This window comes from Vulpes lagopus, chromosome 24 (genome assembly GCF_018345385.1).
Source record: "Vulpes lagopus strain Blue_001 chromosome 24, ASM1834538v1, whole genome shotgun sequence".
NCBI classification, from domain to species: Eukaryota; Metazoa; Chordata; class Mammalia; order Carnivora; family Canidae; genus Vulpes; species Vulpes lagopus.
In genome coordinates, this window is record NC_054847.1 from 9591611 (window position 1) to 9610850 (window position 19240).

Sequence of the window (19240 nt, forward strand, 5' to 3'; positions counted from 1 at the left end):
GGTTGTTTCAAAAACTTCAAGAGTGTGACTACCTTCGAGTTTTTAAACTTTACAAAGAAAGAGTAGTCTTCTCTCCCAAAGGAAAGATGAAGTTAAAATTAATGTTTATACTTAAATTTACTTCCCACAGACCAGTTCAAAGGATTAACTGAAATAAAGTTTGTCTGATATCGCAGAACATCTAACAAGATCAATAATGAGTAAGTTACTGTCAGTTTCTCTAATACTTGCATTTTACATATATGACAAGAGGGGAAAAGAAAAAGGCTGAAACCCTTGAAAAAGTGTTTTTGTCTGCTTTTTTTTTTTTATTTAAAAAAAGACCATGATTCTTTGGGAGGTGATACAAGATTGCTTTCCAGTCAGATCATAATTTCCACAATTTCTGTAATAACTATAAATTTGAAAGTTTCCCACTCTCCCCACCCCAATTCACTTTTGGCATTGTGTGTGAAATGTCACTTCCAAAAAATGGGGGAAAATATGCTGAATACTGGGTTTTCATCACACAGGACTCCTTTCCTAGGAAAAATTTTCTGGTGCTAAATTGAGAATATTCATACAACAATGCTTAACAATATCTCATCAGTAAAAGCCATTTTCTAACCAACTCTATGGCTGTCTGAGAAGAAAATTACATAGAATAGCAGCCAATTCTCAGAGGTAAAAAGGCAATGGCTTATCTTATCCTTTTCCACTTCTCCTAATTTTACATTCAGAATTAGAGCAAATCTATGAGAGGTAGCAGAAGGTCTGACACAGGCTCTGGCTTCATGATTTGAAAATACAATTTCAACTCATCACATTCTTCAGAAGAACTCATTATACTTAAAAGAAACACACAAAGAGGCTCTCTTAACCTCTGCATGCAGAGGTTGGCCAGAAGGACATACATTGGTTACCAGCAGAGAAGGATGGGCCTAACCATCTGGCAATTAGGAGATGGTGTATCCAAAGATATAGTCTTGATCTGGTTAGAAAACTGTGTCATTTGTAAAGTATATTACTCTCGAGTCTTCACTTACTCTGCTAAAAAGAAGCTTCTACACAAAATCAGGATGCTACAGGAGAGAAATAGCTAACACAGGCTATCGTTGGCTAATATTTAAATGCAAAGAATTCAACTTTCATTTTCAATATGTGGGAAGGGTTTGTGAGCTTGTTACTGACGTATTTGGCCCAATTCATATTTATTTTTATTTTTTCACTGTGCTTCAGATCTATGGGGTATTGCCAAAAAACTTATCCCAAAAATCTCTGAATTTTTATTAGAGCTTAATGGATTTATTTGAATACTTCTGTTAAGCTGATAAGAGTTAGGGAGAGTCTTATCCTACTCCCTTCCCCAGACCTAATTAGACGTTTTTATTTCAAAACAAAAGATGGTGATATTATAAAACTAGGGAGGGAAATAAGATGCTATGACAGTACACTTCTTTTTAGTTAACACTTATTTCTTACCTATAGCACTACGTATGTGATAAAACTTTTGGGAAGGAGAAGGGAAGAAGGAAATTCCAAAACCTCCCAACAAAGTAGCCATTCCAATGCATGGACAAGGGCTTATTTCTTCTGCCAGCCACTGATTCACAAATATTTTCCCCATTTAAAGTAGTATGTGTGAATGAGGTTGGGGAGAGCAAGGAATACATCAAGGAGTCAACTCTACTCTTCTCTTAATGAGCCCGCCCTATGTCCTTAGTGGTGACTGACTTCATCCGCCATCTTGGCTTTCAGATTAAGCAACATCTTTCTTTAAAACTTTTCTTGTTCTTGCTGCTTTTCTTGCCATTCTTGTCTTTGTTCTCGGACATTTTTTTTGGCTCTGATTTCTTTCCTTAGGTCAAAGAACACCTGGGGTGGGGAGGAAGGCATGAAAAGAATAGGGAAGAAAAAGCCATTTAATGATTTCATGAAACAATTCCACTAAGCAGGATATGTAGTTACATTTTAAAGCATAAAGCAAACTTATTTTTAGCAACCCTGTACCAAAATTTGCATCAGACTTTCTAGCATTTCCAACCAGGAGTCAAGGTTAAGAATAGGAGTGCCTGCTACCGGGTGCTTTCTTAGATACTACCATGAAATCTTTATCATGACCTTACTAAGGTCAGAATATCATTATGCCTGACAGCTTCCCCAGCAAAACTAGCAGACTTGGAACATGGTGGGGTGGGGAGAAAAGCATAAACAAACTAAGGCTCCTGCACCAGGAAATCGGGAAACGGGGAGGAGAGATGTGCTGTCCCACACCCTCCCACGCCCATGCCCCTGCCCTTATTCTCAGGAACAGCCACTGTTCCATTCCTTGTGATGTTCGCTGAAAGGAACTTTACCAAGAACTGATAGAAGACTTGTCCTTTGAATGCCAGTGTGTTACTCAGATACAAATTATCATTTGTCACGATAGTTTGGGTTTTGCCCTCTGCTACCAGCAATCATGCCAAAGTGCTGATGATACCCAAGCAGACAAAATATGCCTCCTACAAAGAAACATTTCAGATTTCTCAGAGGGAATGACAGCATGAGACTGAGTGTAGCCTTTAATCTTTGGATGTTCGTACAAAACTACACACTCCTTTTATTTTCATAGACATACCTTCTTCTTGGTGAAAAGTAAGATCAAGCTTTCCAAGTGGGAGACTCCACATGCATTTACTACCAGCTCTGAGCCCAGAAAAGGACCCCCTTCCCCCAAAGTGACCTAAGCACTCCACCCACAAGAGCAGCAGTGAACAGCTTCAGATGTTACAGCTTTTTCTTTTTGTTCTAACAGCAAAGGCAAGAAGGGAATGGAATGTGTCCAATTGAAAATGATGACGAAGTTGTTCATAGCTGATCTTATCAACAACCTCCCGTCCTTTCGTGTAAATTGTTTACAAGTGAATACAATGCTGCCAGTCATAAGTTTCTGCTGGGTCCTGTTTGGCAGGTCAAGCTGGTCCAGTAGAGGAAGGGGAGATGCAAGGTGCCCTGCAATAGCCCCAACCACCACCACCCTGTCAAAAAAAAAAAAAAAAAATACACATCCATGGTTCCATGCTGAGAAAGCCTTCCTGATTTTTTTTTTTTTTTAATAAAATACATGTCTGGATTTCCTGCATGTTCCTACACGTAGGAAACAATTTGATAGAAAGAAAGAGATTTGGAATAGCATAGGAATAAATATAAGAGGTGAGAAATAATATGAAGAAAAAATACTTAACAAGTTAACATGTTTCACCTCTCAGACAGATTTATATTGTAGATGCTACCAAAGTGCTTCTAAAGTGAACGAGTTCTGGGATCCCTGGGTGGCGCAGCGGTTTGGCGCCTGCCTTTGGCCCAGGGCGCGATCCTGGAGACCCGGGGTCAAATCCCACATCAGGCTCCCGGTGCATGGAGCCTGCTTCTCCCTCCGCCTGTCTCTCTCTCTCTCTCTCTGTGTGACTATCATAAATAAATAAAAAATTAAAAAAAAAAATTTAAAAAAAAAAAAATAAAAAAAAAATAAAGTGAACGAGTTCTGAGGAGAAATAATGACGGACACCACAGAAATACAATGAATTATAAGAAAATATTTAAAAATGATATACCAACAAATTGGACAACCTGGAAGAAATGAATAAATTCCTAAAAACATAAAATATCCCAAAATAGAATCAGGAAAAAGAAAAACAAAATTTGAACAGACTGATTACTAGTAATAAAATTGATTACTAGTAATAAAATTGAATTCGTAATCAAAAAACTCCCAATAAATGAAAGTCAGGGACCAGATGGCTTCACAGGTGAATTGCACCTAACATTAAAGAAGAGTTAATACCTATTCTTCTCTAACTAGTCCAAAAAAAGAAAAGAAAAAAAGGAAGGAACACTTCCAAATCCATTCTGTGAGGTCAATGTTTCCCTGATACAAAACCAGACAAAGAAACCACAAAAAAAAGGAAACTACAGGGGACCCTGGGTGGCTCAGTCAGTTAAGCATCCGATTCCTGATTTCAGCCCAGGTCATGATCTCAGGGTCATGAGACTGAGCCCTGCATTAGACTCCATGCTCAGTGGGGAGTCTGCTTGAGGTTCTCTCTCTGCCCTTCACCCCCCATACCCTCTATCTCTCAGATAAATGATAAATAAATCTTAAAAAGAAAAGTATAGGCCAATATCTCTGATAAACACAGGTGCAAAAATCCTCAACAAAATATCAGCAAACTGAATTCGACAACACATTCCAAGGATCATTCACCACAGTCAAGTGGGACTTATTCTAGAGATGCAAAAGTGGTTCAATATTTGCAAATCAATCATCACATTAAAAAGAGAAAGAAGGGCAGCCCCGGTGGCTGAGCGGTTTAGCGCCACCTTCAGCCCAGGGTGGGATCCTGGAGACCCGGGATCAAGTCCCATATCGGGCTCCCTGCATGGAGCCTGCTTCTCCATCTGCCTGTGTCTCTGCCTCTCTCTATCTCTCTCTCTCTGTTTCTCATGAATAAATAAATAAAATCTTTAAAAAATAATAATAAAAAGAGAAAGGATAAAACCCACATGATCATTTCAATAGATTCAGAAAAAGCATGTGACAAAACACAACATCTGTTCATGATAAAAATTCCCAACAGAGTAGATTTAGAGACAACGTACCTCAACATAATAAAGGTCATATCTGAAAAACTCACAGCTAACATCATACTCAATGGTGTAAAAATGAGAGCTTTTCCTTTATGATCAGAAACAAGAATGTCCACTCTTACCACTTCTATTCAAAATAGTATGGAAATCCTAGCCACAGCAATCAGATAAGAAAATGAAATAAAAGACATACAAATTTAAAAAGAAGAAGTAAAACTGTCACTATTTGCAGGTGACATGATACAATATACAGAAAACCCTAAAGATACCACAAAAAAACCTATTAAAATGGATAAATTCAGTAAAGTTATAGGATACAAAATTAATACTCAAATTTGTTCTGCTTCTATACACCAAAATTGAAGTAGAAGAAAGAAGAATTAAGAAAATAATCCCATTTACAATTACACAAAAAGAATAAAATACCTGGAAATAAGTTTTACAAGGAGATAAAAGAACTACACTCTGAGAACTATAATACGTTGATAAAAGAAATTGAAGATGACATAAACAGGGATCCCTGGGTGGCGCAGTGGTTTAGCGCCTGCCTTTGGCCCAGGGCGCGATCCTGGAGACCCGGGATCGAGTCCCGTGTCGGGCTCCTGGTGCATGGAGCCTGCTTCTCCCTCTGCCTATGTCTTTGCCTCTCTCTCTCTCTCACTCTGTGTGTGACTATCATAAATAAATAAATAATTAAAAAAAAAAGAAGATGACATAAACAAATATAGATATTGCATGCTCATAGACTGGACGAATATTATTAAAATGTCCATACTTCCCAAAGCCATCTACATATTCAGTACAATCCCTATCAAAATACCAATAGTATTTTTCACAGAACTAGAACAAATAATCCTCAAATTTGTATAGAACCACAAAAGACTCTGAATAGCCAAATCAATCCTCAGAAAGAATAATAAAGCTGGAAGTATCATAATCCCAGATATCAAGATATACTTCCAAAACTTTAGTAATCCAAACAGTGTGGTCTTGGCTCAAAAGCAGACATATAGATCAATGGAACAGGACAGAAGGCACAGAAATAAACCCATGATTATATGGTCAATTAATCTAAGACAAAGAAGACAATAATATATACTGGAGAAAAAAACAGTCTTTTTAATAAATGGTGTTGGGAAAACTAGACAGCCACATGCAAAAGAATGAAACTGGACTACTTTCTTAGACCACATACAAAAATAAACTCGAAATAGACTAAAGATCTAAATGTGAGACCTGAAACCATAAAACTCATAAAAGAAAAAACATAGGCACAAGCACCAAGTTTTGTATGGAAGTCGTGAATAACTATATTGTACATGCACACCTGAAGCTAATATTGCACTGTATGTTAACTATACTGGAATTTAAATCAAAGCTTGAGAAAAAAAGAAAATATAGGCAGTAAGTAATTTCTTGGACATCAGCCTTAGCAACATATTTGTGGATCTATCTCCTCAGGCAAGGGAAACAAAAGCAAAAATAAACTATTGGTAGTACACCAAAAGAAAAAGCTTTTGAATAGGTAAGGAAACCATCAACAAAAGAAAAAAACAACTAATAAATGGGAGAAGATATTTGTAAATCATAAATTTGATAAGGGGTTAATGTCCAAAATATATAAAGAATATACAAAACTCAACACCTAAAAACCAATAATCTCATTAAAAATGCACAGAGGACCTGAATAAACATTTTTCCAAAGAAGACCTACAGAAGGCCACAGGCACATGAAAAGACACATCACTCATCCTCAGGGAAATGTAGATCAAAACCACGATGAGGGATCACCTCTCACACCTGTCAGGCCAATAACAAGACAAGAAAATAAGTGTTAGCAAGGATATGGAGAAAAGGAAACACTTGTGCACTATGGATAGAAATGTAAAATGGTACAGCCACTATGGAAAACAGTATGGAGGTCCCTCAAAAACTTAAAAACAGAACTACCATATGATCCAGTAATTGCACTACTGGGTATTTATCCAAAGAAAATGAAAACACTAATTCAAAAATATATACGCACCCTGATGTTTACAGAAGCATGATTTACAAGAGCCAAATTATGGAAGCAACACAGGTGACCACTGATAGATGAATGGATAAGGAAGAAGAGGTATACATACAATGGAATATTACTCAGCCATGAAAAAAAGAATGTGATCTTGACATTTGTAATGGCATGGATGGGCTTAGAGGGTACTATACTAAGTGAAATAAGACAAGCAGAGAAAGACAAATGCCATATGATTTCACTTATATGTGGAATTTAAAAAGCAAAAGAAACAAACAAAAACAGACTCTTAAATACAGAGAACAAACTGGTATTTGCCAAAGGGGAGGAGGGCAGGAGGATGGGTGAATTAGGTGATGGAGATTAAGAGGTACAAACTGTCAGTTATGAAATAAGTCATAGTGATGAAAAGTAGAGCACAGGGAACAGAGTCAATAATACTGTAATAACACGGTGTGGTGACAGATGATGAGTACATTTATCGTAATGAGCACTAAGTAATATACAGAATTGTTAAATCAACTTGTTGTACACCTGAAATGAATATAACATTGCATGCCAATTATACTTGAATAAATATTTTTTTAAAAAAATAAAGTGAGTCCTCTCTAACACCAATATTCTAAATACCAATGTTCTTCTAGCATCACTTCAGGCTAAAGCTTGATTACAAATCTGTCCCTCTTCAGGTAATGAGTAAAGGAGAATCATTTCCCCCTAAGAAAGAGCAATGTAAGAAGCGCTTTGAGGGATTCAGATGCTGCTGCTGCTGAATACAAAGCAGATAACAGCCACTGCCGGGCTGCCAAAATGAAATAGGTTTAGATGTTACAAGAGCATGGATCATGAGGTAAGAGCCAATGAACAAGGTGAAGGCAGAAGGCAAAGCCTCATCTCTAAGGCTGTCTACTTTAAGTGTGTAGCAACCACTTTGAACCTTAATTCTTTTAAAAAAAATACTAACAATGGCAATCACTGGTAGGTGGATTTTCAAATTGTCAATGTCCATCATTTTCAAGGTCACCCTTTCATTGGCTTCAGAGATCTGAATGAGAAAGTACGCTGGGGATGAGTAAGAGAGAGAAGAGAGGAGAGATCCCTAGAGAGTTGATCCTAAGAGCAAAAACTAATTAGAAGCTAAGTTATAAAGACAGAGCACCTTGGCTCTGCCAGTGGCCAGTTAGGTGAAAAGAAGAAATCTAACTAATATCTCAATGACAGCAAAACCAAGATACACCATGTGTCTTTGGGGAATCTCCTAAGAACCTGCTGAAGAATGTGATCCTGAAGAACAGGCCACAGAAGATGAGAGCAGAGGGAAGCTACTTATGTCCGTCCTACCCGGTCTGCACAAAGCCAGGGCCTCATCTTACCACACTTCCAAGGGCCATGCCAACACTAAGCATACCCACAAAGGTGCATGACTCTGAGTTGTTTTAACTCCAGGGCCAAATCCTTCCAGGGCTTCTCACTATACTGGTTGAGACATCTGGAAAAATCAGTCCTCCTCTACATTCCATAAACAGTTCCCTCAAAGCCAAACAGATGAGGCATCTACATTCTGCTGTTTCTAGGAAACACACACAGAGCACACACCTACCTTGTCCACATTAGCTCGCGTTTTAGCCGATGTCTCCACGTACTGCACACCCCACTCCTCTGCTTTAGTCCTCGCCTCTTCGATGGGCACCTGCCTCCGCTCCTCTAGGTCAGACTTGTTTCCCACGACAAGCAATGGAATTTTATCTTCTTCAGCCTTAACACGGAGGATCTGTTCCCTAAGGCATAGCATCAAAATAACCAAAACAAAACAATACAATACGGCTGAAAAAGCTTAAATAAGAACTCAATTTCACTGATGCCTTTTCCTAGGAAGCAGAAAAACTTGTTACACTTAGGACATGTTCCAAGGACGCACTCCGTAGATCCTGCCATAAACTAGACAAGTGTTTTCAAAGCCTGGTTCTCAGTCTGCCTATACCAGAGGGATGGGGGTTGCTCATCACAGATACAGATTTCTGGGTCCAACAGGAGTCCTGCAGAAGTAATGTCTGAATAGGGGCCCAGGATTCTGCATTTCAACAGGGTCCCAAATTTATGTTTAGGCATTGAAAAATTTTTAACAAAAAGAACTTGGGAACCGCTGAGATAAAAACAAGCTAAGAGAAGTATCTTCATACATATAAAATGCTTATTAATTCCCTGTAAAAAAAATGCTATGATTTCTTTGTGAGAGTAACAGCTATGAAGTCAATGTTTTTCATAATGAAGGTAGTGGTCTATTAGATCATGAAATGAGTTTAATGAGTCACAACCAGTAATTTTTTTCCTCAATGAAACAATATTATAGAACAGAAACTCAGAGGGAATCTTGATCAAGTATGGTTTTGTGAGACTTCTGTTTCGATTCTAACTGTATGTGTGTATGCAGCTGTTCCCCCAAAGACAGGTTCCATTTGGATACAGTAAATGTTACAGCCAACAGAATGGAGTCAGTTATGTTAGGCTGTGTATTTTAATGCATATTATATTTCTACTACAAAGTGAAAAAAGAAAGAAAATAATGCACATTAAATTTTACCTCTACTAAAACTATCAGCTATCTAAAATGATTAATCTAGGGGCACCTGGGTGGCTCAGTGGTTGAGCATATACCTTCAGCTCGGGTTGTAATCCTGGGGGGTCCTGGGATAGAGTCCCATATCAGGAACCCCGCAGGGAGCCTGCTTCTCCCTCTACCTCTGTCTCTGCCCCTATCTGTGTGCCTCATGAATAAATAAATAAAACCTTTTCAATAAATAAATAAAATTATTAATCAAAATCCAGCATTAAAAAAATTAAACATTCCATTGTCATTCTTTTGGTCCAGTAAAAACACTTCTACTTTCTAAAATACTCCAAGAAGAGACTCCTTCAAAAGCATATTTTATGGAGCTCTGCATTGATTTTTATATGACATAGGTAATATTTCATAATAAAAATATATTATATAATTACAAGTTTTCCATTAGAGTCAATTTAAGTATCCGATATCAAATGTTCTAAGAAAAATGAAAAAAAAGAAAAGTAGATGCTTGAAAATTGCCTTTTAGCAGCTTTGCTATAGGTTACATTTCAACAGAGGTCAAAGAACATACTAAACTTAGAAGTTATATGATCAACACAACTATGAACGAGAAAAACTAATAGCTCTCTGGTTTATTAGTCATGCAGACGTTTGTAACATTACCTCATTAATAAACATATTCAATCAAAAATGGGAGTATCGAGTCTGGTCTCTTCTTACAAACCTATTTTTCTAGCTTATTGAATATCATCCAGGGAAATTTTCAAGGAAGATAGAGCATATTAACGTTTTAAGTTGGGACCTTCCCATAGATTAGAAATGCTACGTTTGAAAACTGCAAACAGGCATATGGTGAGTTTAACTGCAAAGGCTCAGATACTGTGCCTCCACTCTTTGTTTCCGATGCCTTGAGAAACCTGGACAGACCTGTGACTTTTATCTGATTCTCCAGAGTTCAAGTCAGAAGTAACTTGCCCAACCTTTTTTTTTTTTTTTTTTTTTTTTTTTTTTGTAGTCATCTGTCCTTTTGCTTCTAAGGATCCCTGTTCTCACATAATGACTGACACCCATCTCTCAAGATGAGATGAGACTCTGCTTGGAATCTCTGAGAATGCATGAATGTTGTCTGTGTGTGTACGATAGTGTGGGGGGACAGGACGAGGGCTGTATTGTCTATTCTCTTGTCTGGACTCTTCCACTGCCCATCATTTCCCTTCTTGGCAAGTCATGGGGTAATGGGAAGTCAAAAGGTACAGGATATGCAAGAAAATAAGGAAGTGTGTGCATCTGTCTTGTTTTATCCTGAAGGACAGAGAAAATAGGATTATGTAGCTGCAAACACAATTATGAATATAGGGGCTATTCCCACAGAGAGAAAAATCTACGTGTATTGGGAAAGTCTGAAAAATTAATAGGACTGCTCATAAGAGTCGTGATCATATAACTGATCACCACAACACACACACTTTAGTACCAGAGAATTTAGGTGTTCCACCTCTGAAGACTTGACACTATGCAGCATAGCAACAGAGCGCTACTTTGTTTACCTCCCATTCACTCTGCTGGTTTAGCTGGGTTCACCCCTTGAGGCCTCCCGGGCTCACGGATGCTTCTTTCCCAATATTTAGTTTCCCCATTTTGATCTTTGGCTAATCCTTTAATTTCTGACCAAAACTTGCTAAAAAATGGCGGGGGGGGGGGGGAGTTTCTTTTCTCCCCTTCTTAGTTCCCTATTAGACTCTAGATCTGGTTCTTAAAATCAAAAGTCCTCTGGATATAAGGAGAGTAGATGAAAAAATACAGTTGTGTAAGAGAAACACAAAGCATATGAGGCAAGGAGAAAGACGCCCTTCTCATTAGAATTCCTAAGGATTATGCCTAACAGCTCACATTTCTTTATGACAAAATGAACTTCCAGTAACTTTAACTACTGCATTTAGGGCCGCCTGCTGGCTCAGCGGGGAGCCTCTGCCTTAGGCTCAGGGCGTGATCCTGGGGACCTAGGATAGAGTCCCATATCAGGCTCCCTGCATGGAGCCTGCTTCTTGCTTCTCCCTCTGCCTGTGTCTCTGCCTCTCTCTCTGGGTCTCTCATGAATAAATAAATAAAATCTAAAAAAAAAAAAAAAAAAAAAAAGCTACTGCATTTAAAATGAATTGCAGCAGTTAATATTCCACCACACAAGCACCAGGTGCTCACAGTGTGAGAAGGCACGGGGCCACCATACAATGCAGTGGCCATGCAGCCTGCCCCAAGAGTTTACAGCTTAGAGCCTCATTTCATCTCATCAACTAACAAGTGCAGTTTCAGACAGAGAGAATCTCCAATGTTAAGTAAAGTTGCCCAGGGTCACAAAACTGCTAAGGGGCAGGGGATGGATTCAAAGCCAGATCTGTCTGATTCTAAGGCTGGGCCCTTTCCATTCACCTCTGCTAACAGTCCTTACGGTAGCAGCAAATGGTCACTCGGACACACATCCTTCACTCTCCTGACAATGTTTCATCAATCTCAAAATAGATCAAAAGTATTACTTTTCTGCAAAAGTATAAAAAAGATAAAAATGGTTGAGGTGCCTGGGTGGCTCAGTTGGTTAAGTGTCTGACTCTTGATTTCAGCTCAGGTCATGATCTTAGGGCCCTGGAATCAAGCTCCACATCGGGCTCCGAGCTCAGTGGGGAGTCTGCTTGAGATTCTCTCTCTCCTTCTCCCTCTGCCCCTACCCCTGCTTGTTGCTCTCTTTCTGTTTCACTCTCTCTCTCTCTCTCTCAAATAAATAAATAAAATCTTTGGGGAAAAAAAGATATATTTTTATTAGTGAACTCCTCAATCACTGTCCCTTAGGATTTATATGAAAACAAAATTATAGATTCCTGAGAATATGGAATGGCTTCATCCTCTCTAGGGACAACAGATTCTTAAGATAATTTATATTCAGAAATTATAGAAACAGGGAAACCCAAAGAGATTATAACAAATGGTGGACTATCATGTGCCAAGATTCAAAAAGCCGCAGAAAATTCTTCTTAATAGCAAGCTCAACCCTCTACTACTGTGCTCACCCCTAAAGTCCTGCCAAGCCAAAAAAGAGAGGCAAAAAGCCTCCCAGAGTCTGGAGGCTATTTCACTTCAAACATACCTGAATTCAGCAGTTGCTGTAAACGATTCATGTTCTGTGATTGAGAACACGAGGAGGAAGCCTTCCCCACTGCGGAAGTAGTTGTCTCGAATGGCTGCATAGTCCTCTTGTCCAGCCGTGTCCAGAATATCTATCTGGACTTCTTCTCCATCAAGAACCACTTTCTTCCTGTAACTGTCAGCTTTGGTAGGTTCATAGTCTTCTACAAACTGAGGAAGTAAACAACACGATCAGTAATTAACAAAGTTTTAAGGGAAAAAAAATCTGCCAAAAAATACATTTCAATACATGGGCACTTGACCTACAATCAACTGAGTATTTATTGGGTGCCTATCATTATCACACTATGTACAAAGCACTATGAAATAAAAATAACTCCTTATATAACACTTCTGTTCTTTATTGCTCTCAGCTCTACCACTTTTTATTTATTTTGCTTTTAAACAAGAGCAGATATTCCCATTTTGTAGATGAGGAGACCAAGCACAGGGCAGAAGGAACACTTGGCATTATTATTCTCAGGATAAAATTACAATAACAAACACTGGCAAGAGTGAGAAGCAGAAGCTCTTACATATAATCAACAGAAGTATAAAACTCATCTGAAAAGTAATTTGGCAAAAGAAACTAGGAAGATTAAATATACACATAATGAAATATAAAAATAAACCCATCAAGCACCAGAAGAAAACATGGGTGAAATCCTTTTATTACCTTGAAGTAGGGAAGGCCTTTTTAACTATGACTCAAACTCCAGAAGCCATGTAAGAAAAAATTGATAAATTAGACTACATAAAAAAACTTTTAAAACTTCCATATGGCACAACACACTATAAAGAAAGACAAATGACAAACAGGGAAAAAGTATTTGAACCCACATCACAAAGAGCTATATTTAAACAGTTCCTAGAAACAGGGAGAAAAAAAGATCAACAATCCAATGGGGAAAAAGTGGCAACAGACATAAACAATTCACAGAAAAATAAATACATATGATGTTAAACATACGAAAAGATGTTCATCCTCACTGAATATAGAGAATGGAAATTGTTAACTACATGGAAATAGCATTTTTCACCTACCAGACTCGCAAAAACCCCAATGTTGGACAACACACTCTGGGGAAATAGGCCCTCTTGTACATGGCTGGTGGGAGTGGAGAACAGTGCAGTCTTTATGGAGATGAACAGAGCAAGACCTAAGAGCACTGGAGAAGCACTCATCCTCAGTCCCAGCCACTCTGCTTCTAGGGATCTAATCTACAGCAACATACAAGGTGATCCCTGTGGCACTGTGACAGCAAACAATTAATAACCACCCAAACATCCAGCAGCAGGCACCCACCAATGGAATACTATGCAGTTATAAAAAATGACAAAGAGAACTACGTACAGATACATAATAAAGGTCTCCAGATTAGAAGTCTACCTTTTGCACAAGTAGGGAGAATAAGGAAGAAATGTGTGTGTGTATAGTTGTTTGTATATATATTATATATATTATATATATATATCTTAACATATATGTATATGCCTACGTACCTATGTATATATGTATGTATATGTTTGCCAAAAAGATACTCTGAAAAGAAATAAAACAAACAAACTTAAAAGTTATGAAACATGGGATGCCTGGGTGGCTCAGTGGTTGAGCGACTGCCTTTGGCTCAGGTCATGATCCCAGGGTTCTGGTATCAGGTCCCACATAGGGCTCCCCACAGGGAGCCTGCTTCTCCCTCTGCCTATGTCTTTGCCTGTGTCTCTCATGAATAAATAAATAAATAATCTTTAAAAAAGAATACTTTAAAATTAAATCAGTGCTGGTTTAGGCAGATATCCACATGCAGAAGAATGAAGTTAGACCTGTACTTCACATCACATACAAAAATTAACTCAAAATGGATTAAGACCAAAATGTAAGAGCTAAAACCACAAACTCTAAGAAGAAAACACAGGTGTAAGTCTTTATGACCTGAGACTTGGCAATACATCCTTAGGACCTCAAAAGCACAAGCAACAACAAGAAATAAACTGGACTTCATCAAAATGTAAAACTGTCATGCTTCAAAGGACACCATCAAGAAAGTGAAAAGATAACCCATAAAATGAGAGAAAATATTTGTGTATCATCTAAGAAGGAACTTGTATTACAAATACATAAGACACTTAAAATTGAACAATAAAATAGCTCAATTTAAAAATAGACTAAGGACTGGAATAAACATTTCTCTGAAGAAAACACACAAATGGCCAATAAGCCCAATATCATCAGTCATCAGAGAAATGCAAATCAGAACCCCAATGAAGTACTACTTCATACATACCTAGGATTATAATCAAAAAGAAACAATGACAAGTGTTGGCAAGGGTATGGAGAAACTAGAACCCTCATACAATGCTTGCAGGATTATAAAATGGTGCAGCTGCTATGGAAAACAGTTTTGCAGTTCCCAAGAAGTTATACGTACAGTTACCATAAGACCTAGCAAGTTTCACGCCTCAATATATTCAGGCAAGAGAATTTAAGACATAGGTCTATAAAAATTTATACACAAATGTTCATGGTGACATCATTCAAAATAGCCAAAAAGAAGAAAGAATCCAAATGTCCATCAATGTATGAATGGATAAACAAAATATAGCATACCCAGACAATGGAATATTACTCCGTGATAAAAAGAAATGAAGTACTGCAGTGCCTGGGTGGTTCAGTAGGTTAAGCATGCAACGCTTGATTTCAGCTCAGGTCATGATCCTAGCATCATGAGATCGAGCCCCACATTGGGCTCTGTGCTGGGTGTATAACCTGCTTAGGATTCTCTCTCTCGGGATCCCTGGGTGGCGCAGAGGTTTGGCGCCTGCCTTTGGCCCAGGGCGCGATCCTGGAGACCCAGGATCGAATCCCACGTCGGGCTCCCGGTGCATGGAGCCTGCTTCTCCCTCTGCCTGTGTCTCTGCCTCTCTCTCTCCCTCTCTCTGTGACTATCATAAATAAATAAAAATTTAAAAAAATAAAAAAAAAGGATTCTCTCTCTCTCTCTCCCTCCACTTGAGTGCATGCGCTCTCTCTCTCTAAAATAAATAAATAAGGATCTTTTTAAAAAAAAAAAAAAAAAAGAACAAAGTACTAATACAAGTTACAACACAGTGAGCTTTCAAAACATTATGCTAAGTCAAAGAAACCAGATATAAAGACCACATATGATATGATTCCAATTATATGAAATGTCTAGATAGGCAAATCCATAAAAACAGAAAGTGGTTGTCAGGAACCAGAAGTGGAAGCAGGGGAGGCAATAATGAGGAAAAATTGCTTATATGTAGGGAGTTTTCCCTTTTGAGAAAATTCTTCTAAAATTATATAATGGTGATGATTGCATATCTGTGTGAATACACTAAAAAGTCATTGAATTGTACATTTGAAAAGGGTATCATGGTATATGAATTATATCTTAATATATTGTAATTTAAATTTTTAAAAATTTAAAAATTGAACTGAGATTATCAGTTTGAACTTATGGCCCCTCTGAAGAATACCCTTAAAAAAAGCCTCATGCTAGGGCACCTGGGTGGCTCAGTGGGTTAAGCATTCAACTACTGATTTAGGCTCAGGTCATGATCTCAAGGTTGTGAGATCCAGCCCCACATGGGCCTCTGCAGTCAGCAGGGAGTCTGCTTCTCTCCATCTACTACCTCTTTCTCCCCTCTCCCTCAGCCCCTCTCACCACTCATGCACACCTTCTCTCTAAAATAATTTTTTTTAAAAAGAGCCTCATGCTGCCAATTGAGAGCTAATGGTTCAGATTATTTTAAATTTCAAATAAAAAAATGAAAAGAATTTTATATTAGGTTCTTACATTTGTATTAATAGTTGTATTAAAATACACAATATGTGAAAATTGACCTATGCTTCACACAGTGTCCTTTTAACTCCTTTCCAAAGAGACAAATCCATGACCCCAAAAAACCCCACCACCCAGTGCAAATCTCTGAATACCACCATAAAGCACCTCAATTGTATATTTCTGAGCTTTCAAGTTTAAAACCAGCAAGAGTTCCATGGACTCCCGGGACATAGGAAGTCAGAGTGTCCTGATATGACTGCATACCTCTGTGCCACTGAAAAGTGTACAGATTATTAGGACATAGATTACAATCTTGATGTTTCCTTTTTTCCACTAGAAACAGGAAATCCCTGATGTCTTGGTATCTGTTAAGATGCTCCATGCTCCTGGTCTTGCAAGGCTGTGTGTGATTCAGTTTCAGATGCCCAAGACACAAAACTGAAGCAAACTTCATAGAGACTCCTTCTTACTGAGCATGTCTAAGATGCCTTAGCTAGCCACTGAGCTAGCCGCAAAGGAGTATAAAAAGTCAAAAATAAAAAGGTTAAGCTCTCCCTCCAATTTATCTCAAAGTCAGAACTTAGCCAAAAAGAAAAACTTCTGAGACCACTGCTCCTCACATAATCCAATTTTCATAGCAATTTCACCATATAAGCTAATTTTTTTAACTTGGGGTAAAGCACTGACCAAGAACAAAGAATGTGGGTAGCCCATGAGACTTTAGATAACTGGCATCCCCAAGCACAAGACTCAGTTTCCTTCTCTGTGAAATCGGGCCTTACTAGCTGACATCTCAGGCAGGAGTCACCACACTTGACCATATATCAGAATCGCCAGGAGAGCTTCCCATTTCCCATTTCTAGAACACTCTAGAAATGTTATCCAGAAGGTGTTGTTTTTTTTATAATAAATTTATTTTTTATTGGTGTTCAATTTGCCAACATACAGAATAACACCCAGTGCTCATCCCGTCAAGTGCCCCCCTCAGTACCCATCACCCATTCACCCCCACCCCCCGCCCTCCTCCCCTTCCACCACTCCTAGTTCGTTTCCCAGAGTTAGGAGTCTTTATGTTCTGTCTCCCTTTCTGATATTTCCCGCACACTTCTTCTCCCTTCCCTTATACTCCCTTTCACTATTATTTATATTCCCCAAATGAATGAGAACATATAATGTTTGTCCTTCTCCGATTGACTTATTTCACTCAGCATAATACCCTCCAGTTCCATCCACGTTGAAGCAAATGGTGGGTATTTGTCGTTTCTAATGGCTGAGGAATATTCCATTGTATACATAAACCACATCTTCTTTATCCATCATCTTTCGATGGACACCGAGGCTCCTTCCACAGTTTGGCTATTGTGGCCATTGCTGATAGAAACATCGGGGTGCAGGTGTCCCGACGTTTCATTGCATCTGAATCTTTGGGGTAAATCCCCAACAGGGCAATTGCTGGGTCGTAGGGCAGGTCTATTTTTAACTCTTTGAGGAACCTCCACACAGTTTTCCAGAGTGGCTGCACCAGTTCACATTCCCACCAACAGTGTAAGAGGGTTCCCTTTTCTCCACATCCTCTCCAACATTTGTGGTTTCCTGCCTTGTTAATTTTCTCCATTCTCACTGGTGTGAGGTGGGATCTCATTGTGGTTTTGATTTGTATTTCCCTGATGGCAAGTGATGCAGAGCATTTTCTCACATGCATGTTGGCCATGTCTATGTCAGACGGTGTTTTTTAAGAAGGTGCCCCAGGAGATTCTGCAATCACTACTAACATTTCTTCAAGCTCCACAATTATGATTCTGAAACTATACTGTCCAATATAGTAGCTACTAGTCACGTGTCACAGAGCTCAGCAGCCACATGTATGAACAAGTATAGATACAGAACATTTTCACCAAGGCACTATTTTAGAAAACTGGGGCACCTGGGTGGCTCAGCCTCCTGAGCGTCTGCCCTCAGCTCATGTCATGATCCCAGGGTCCTGGGATGGAGCCCTGCATCCGGCTCCTTGCTCAGTGGCAAGTCTGCTTCTCCTTCTCCCCACCCGGCCCTTGTGCGCACTCTCTCTCTCTGTCTCTCAAATAAAGACATAAAATCAAGAAAGAAAAAGAAAAAGAAAAGAAGAAAAGAAAAGAAAAGAAAAGAAAAGAAAAGAAAAGAAGGAAAATCAATTAAAGACTTCTAAAAACATACATCGTTTCATCTCCATTCTTTCCTTGTTCTGATTTTATTTTGCCATTTCTTCAATAAATGCTGCTCTTGGGGATCCCTGGGTGGCTCAGCGGTTTAGCGCCTGCCTTTGACCCAGGGCGTGATCCTGGAATCCCGGGATGGAGTCGGGCTCCCTGCATGGAGCCTGCTTCTCCCTCTGCCTATGTCTCTAACCCTCAATCTCTCTCTCTCTCCCTGTGTCTCTCATGAATAAATAAAATAAAAATCTTTAAAAAATAAAAATTTTAAAATTTTAAAATTTAAAAATTTAAAAAATAAATAAATGCTGCTCTCCAGTCCTCAAATGTTAGCACACAAAAAAATAGACTATAATCAAGCCTCACATCCCCTTGTTTCTCTGAAGATACTGGGAAGAAGGGACAAAGCACTTCTGCATGCATCTTTTCCCCTCCCTCTTACCATATGCACACAAACAATACATAATAAAAAGGAAAACCCAGATGTGACTGCACTACTTAGTCTCAACTGCATGAGCAGCCATGCTATTGATAAAACTACCTGGACTGTATAATTCTTTGTTGTGGGATCTCTCCTGGGTACTGTAGGATGCCTAGCACCATCCCTGGCCTCTACCCACAAGGGCTAGTAGTATCTGTCCCCTAGTTGGGACACCCAAAAATATCTTCAGACATCACCAACGGTTTCCTGGGAGTGGGGACAAAATCCTCTTCCTCATCTTGATTAACAAGCTACTCTAGTCCTGTCTCCATCTTAACTCTGCTCCTCACCATCTCTTCTTCCTAGACTTCATAGAAGAACAATAAGAAATTTTCAGTAAGCAAATCATCTTACTAAGCAAAAACAAAGACTTTCAAAGCCATTATCAAAAACTGCCTCTCC

General features: G+C 38.8%; 1 protein-coding gene across 2 annotated transcripts in view; it reads right to left on the reverse strand.

Moving 5' to 3' along the window:
- Positions 1–285: 285 nt before the first annotated feature.
- Positions 286–19240, reverse strand: part of RALB (RAS like proto-oncogene B) — a 48047-nt gene continuing 29092 nt past the window's right edge. For both annotated transcript variants that reach the window (XM_041739766.1, XM_041739767.1), the window contains 3 exons: positions 12325–12533; positions 8223–8400; positions 286–1854 (listed from right to left, as the gene is read on the reverse strand). In XM_041739766.1, coding sequence (XP_041595700.1) covers positions 1756–1854; positions 8223–8400; positions 12325–12533 — 486 coding nt within the window. In that variant the 3' untranslated portion in view covers positions 286–1755. The remainder of the gene's footprint in view (positions 1855–8222; positions 8401–12324; positions 12534–19240) is intronic.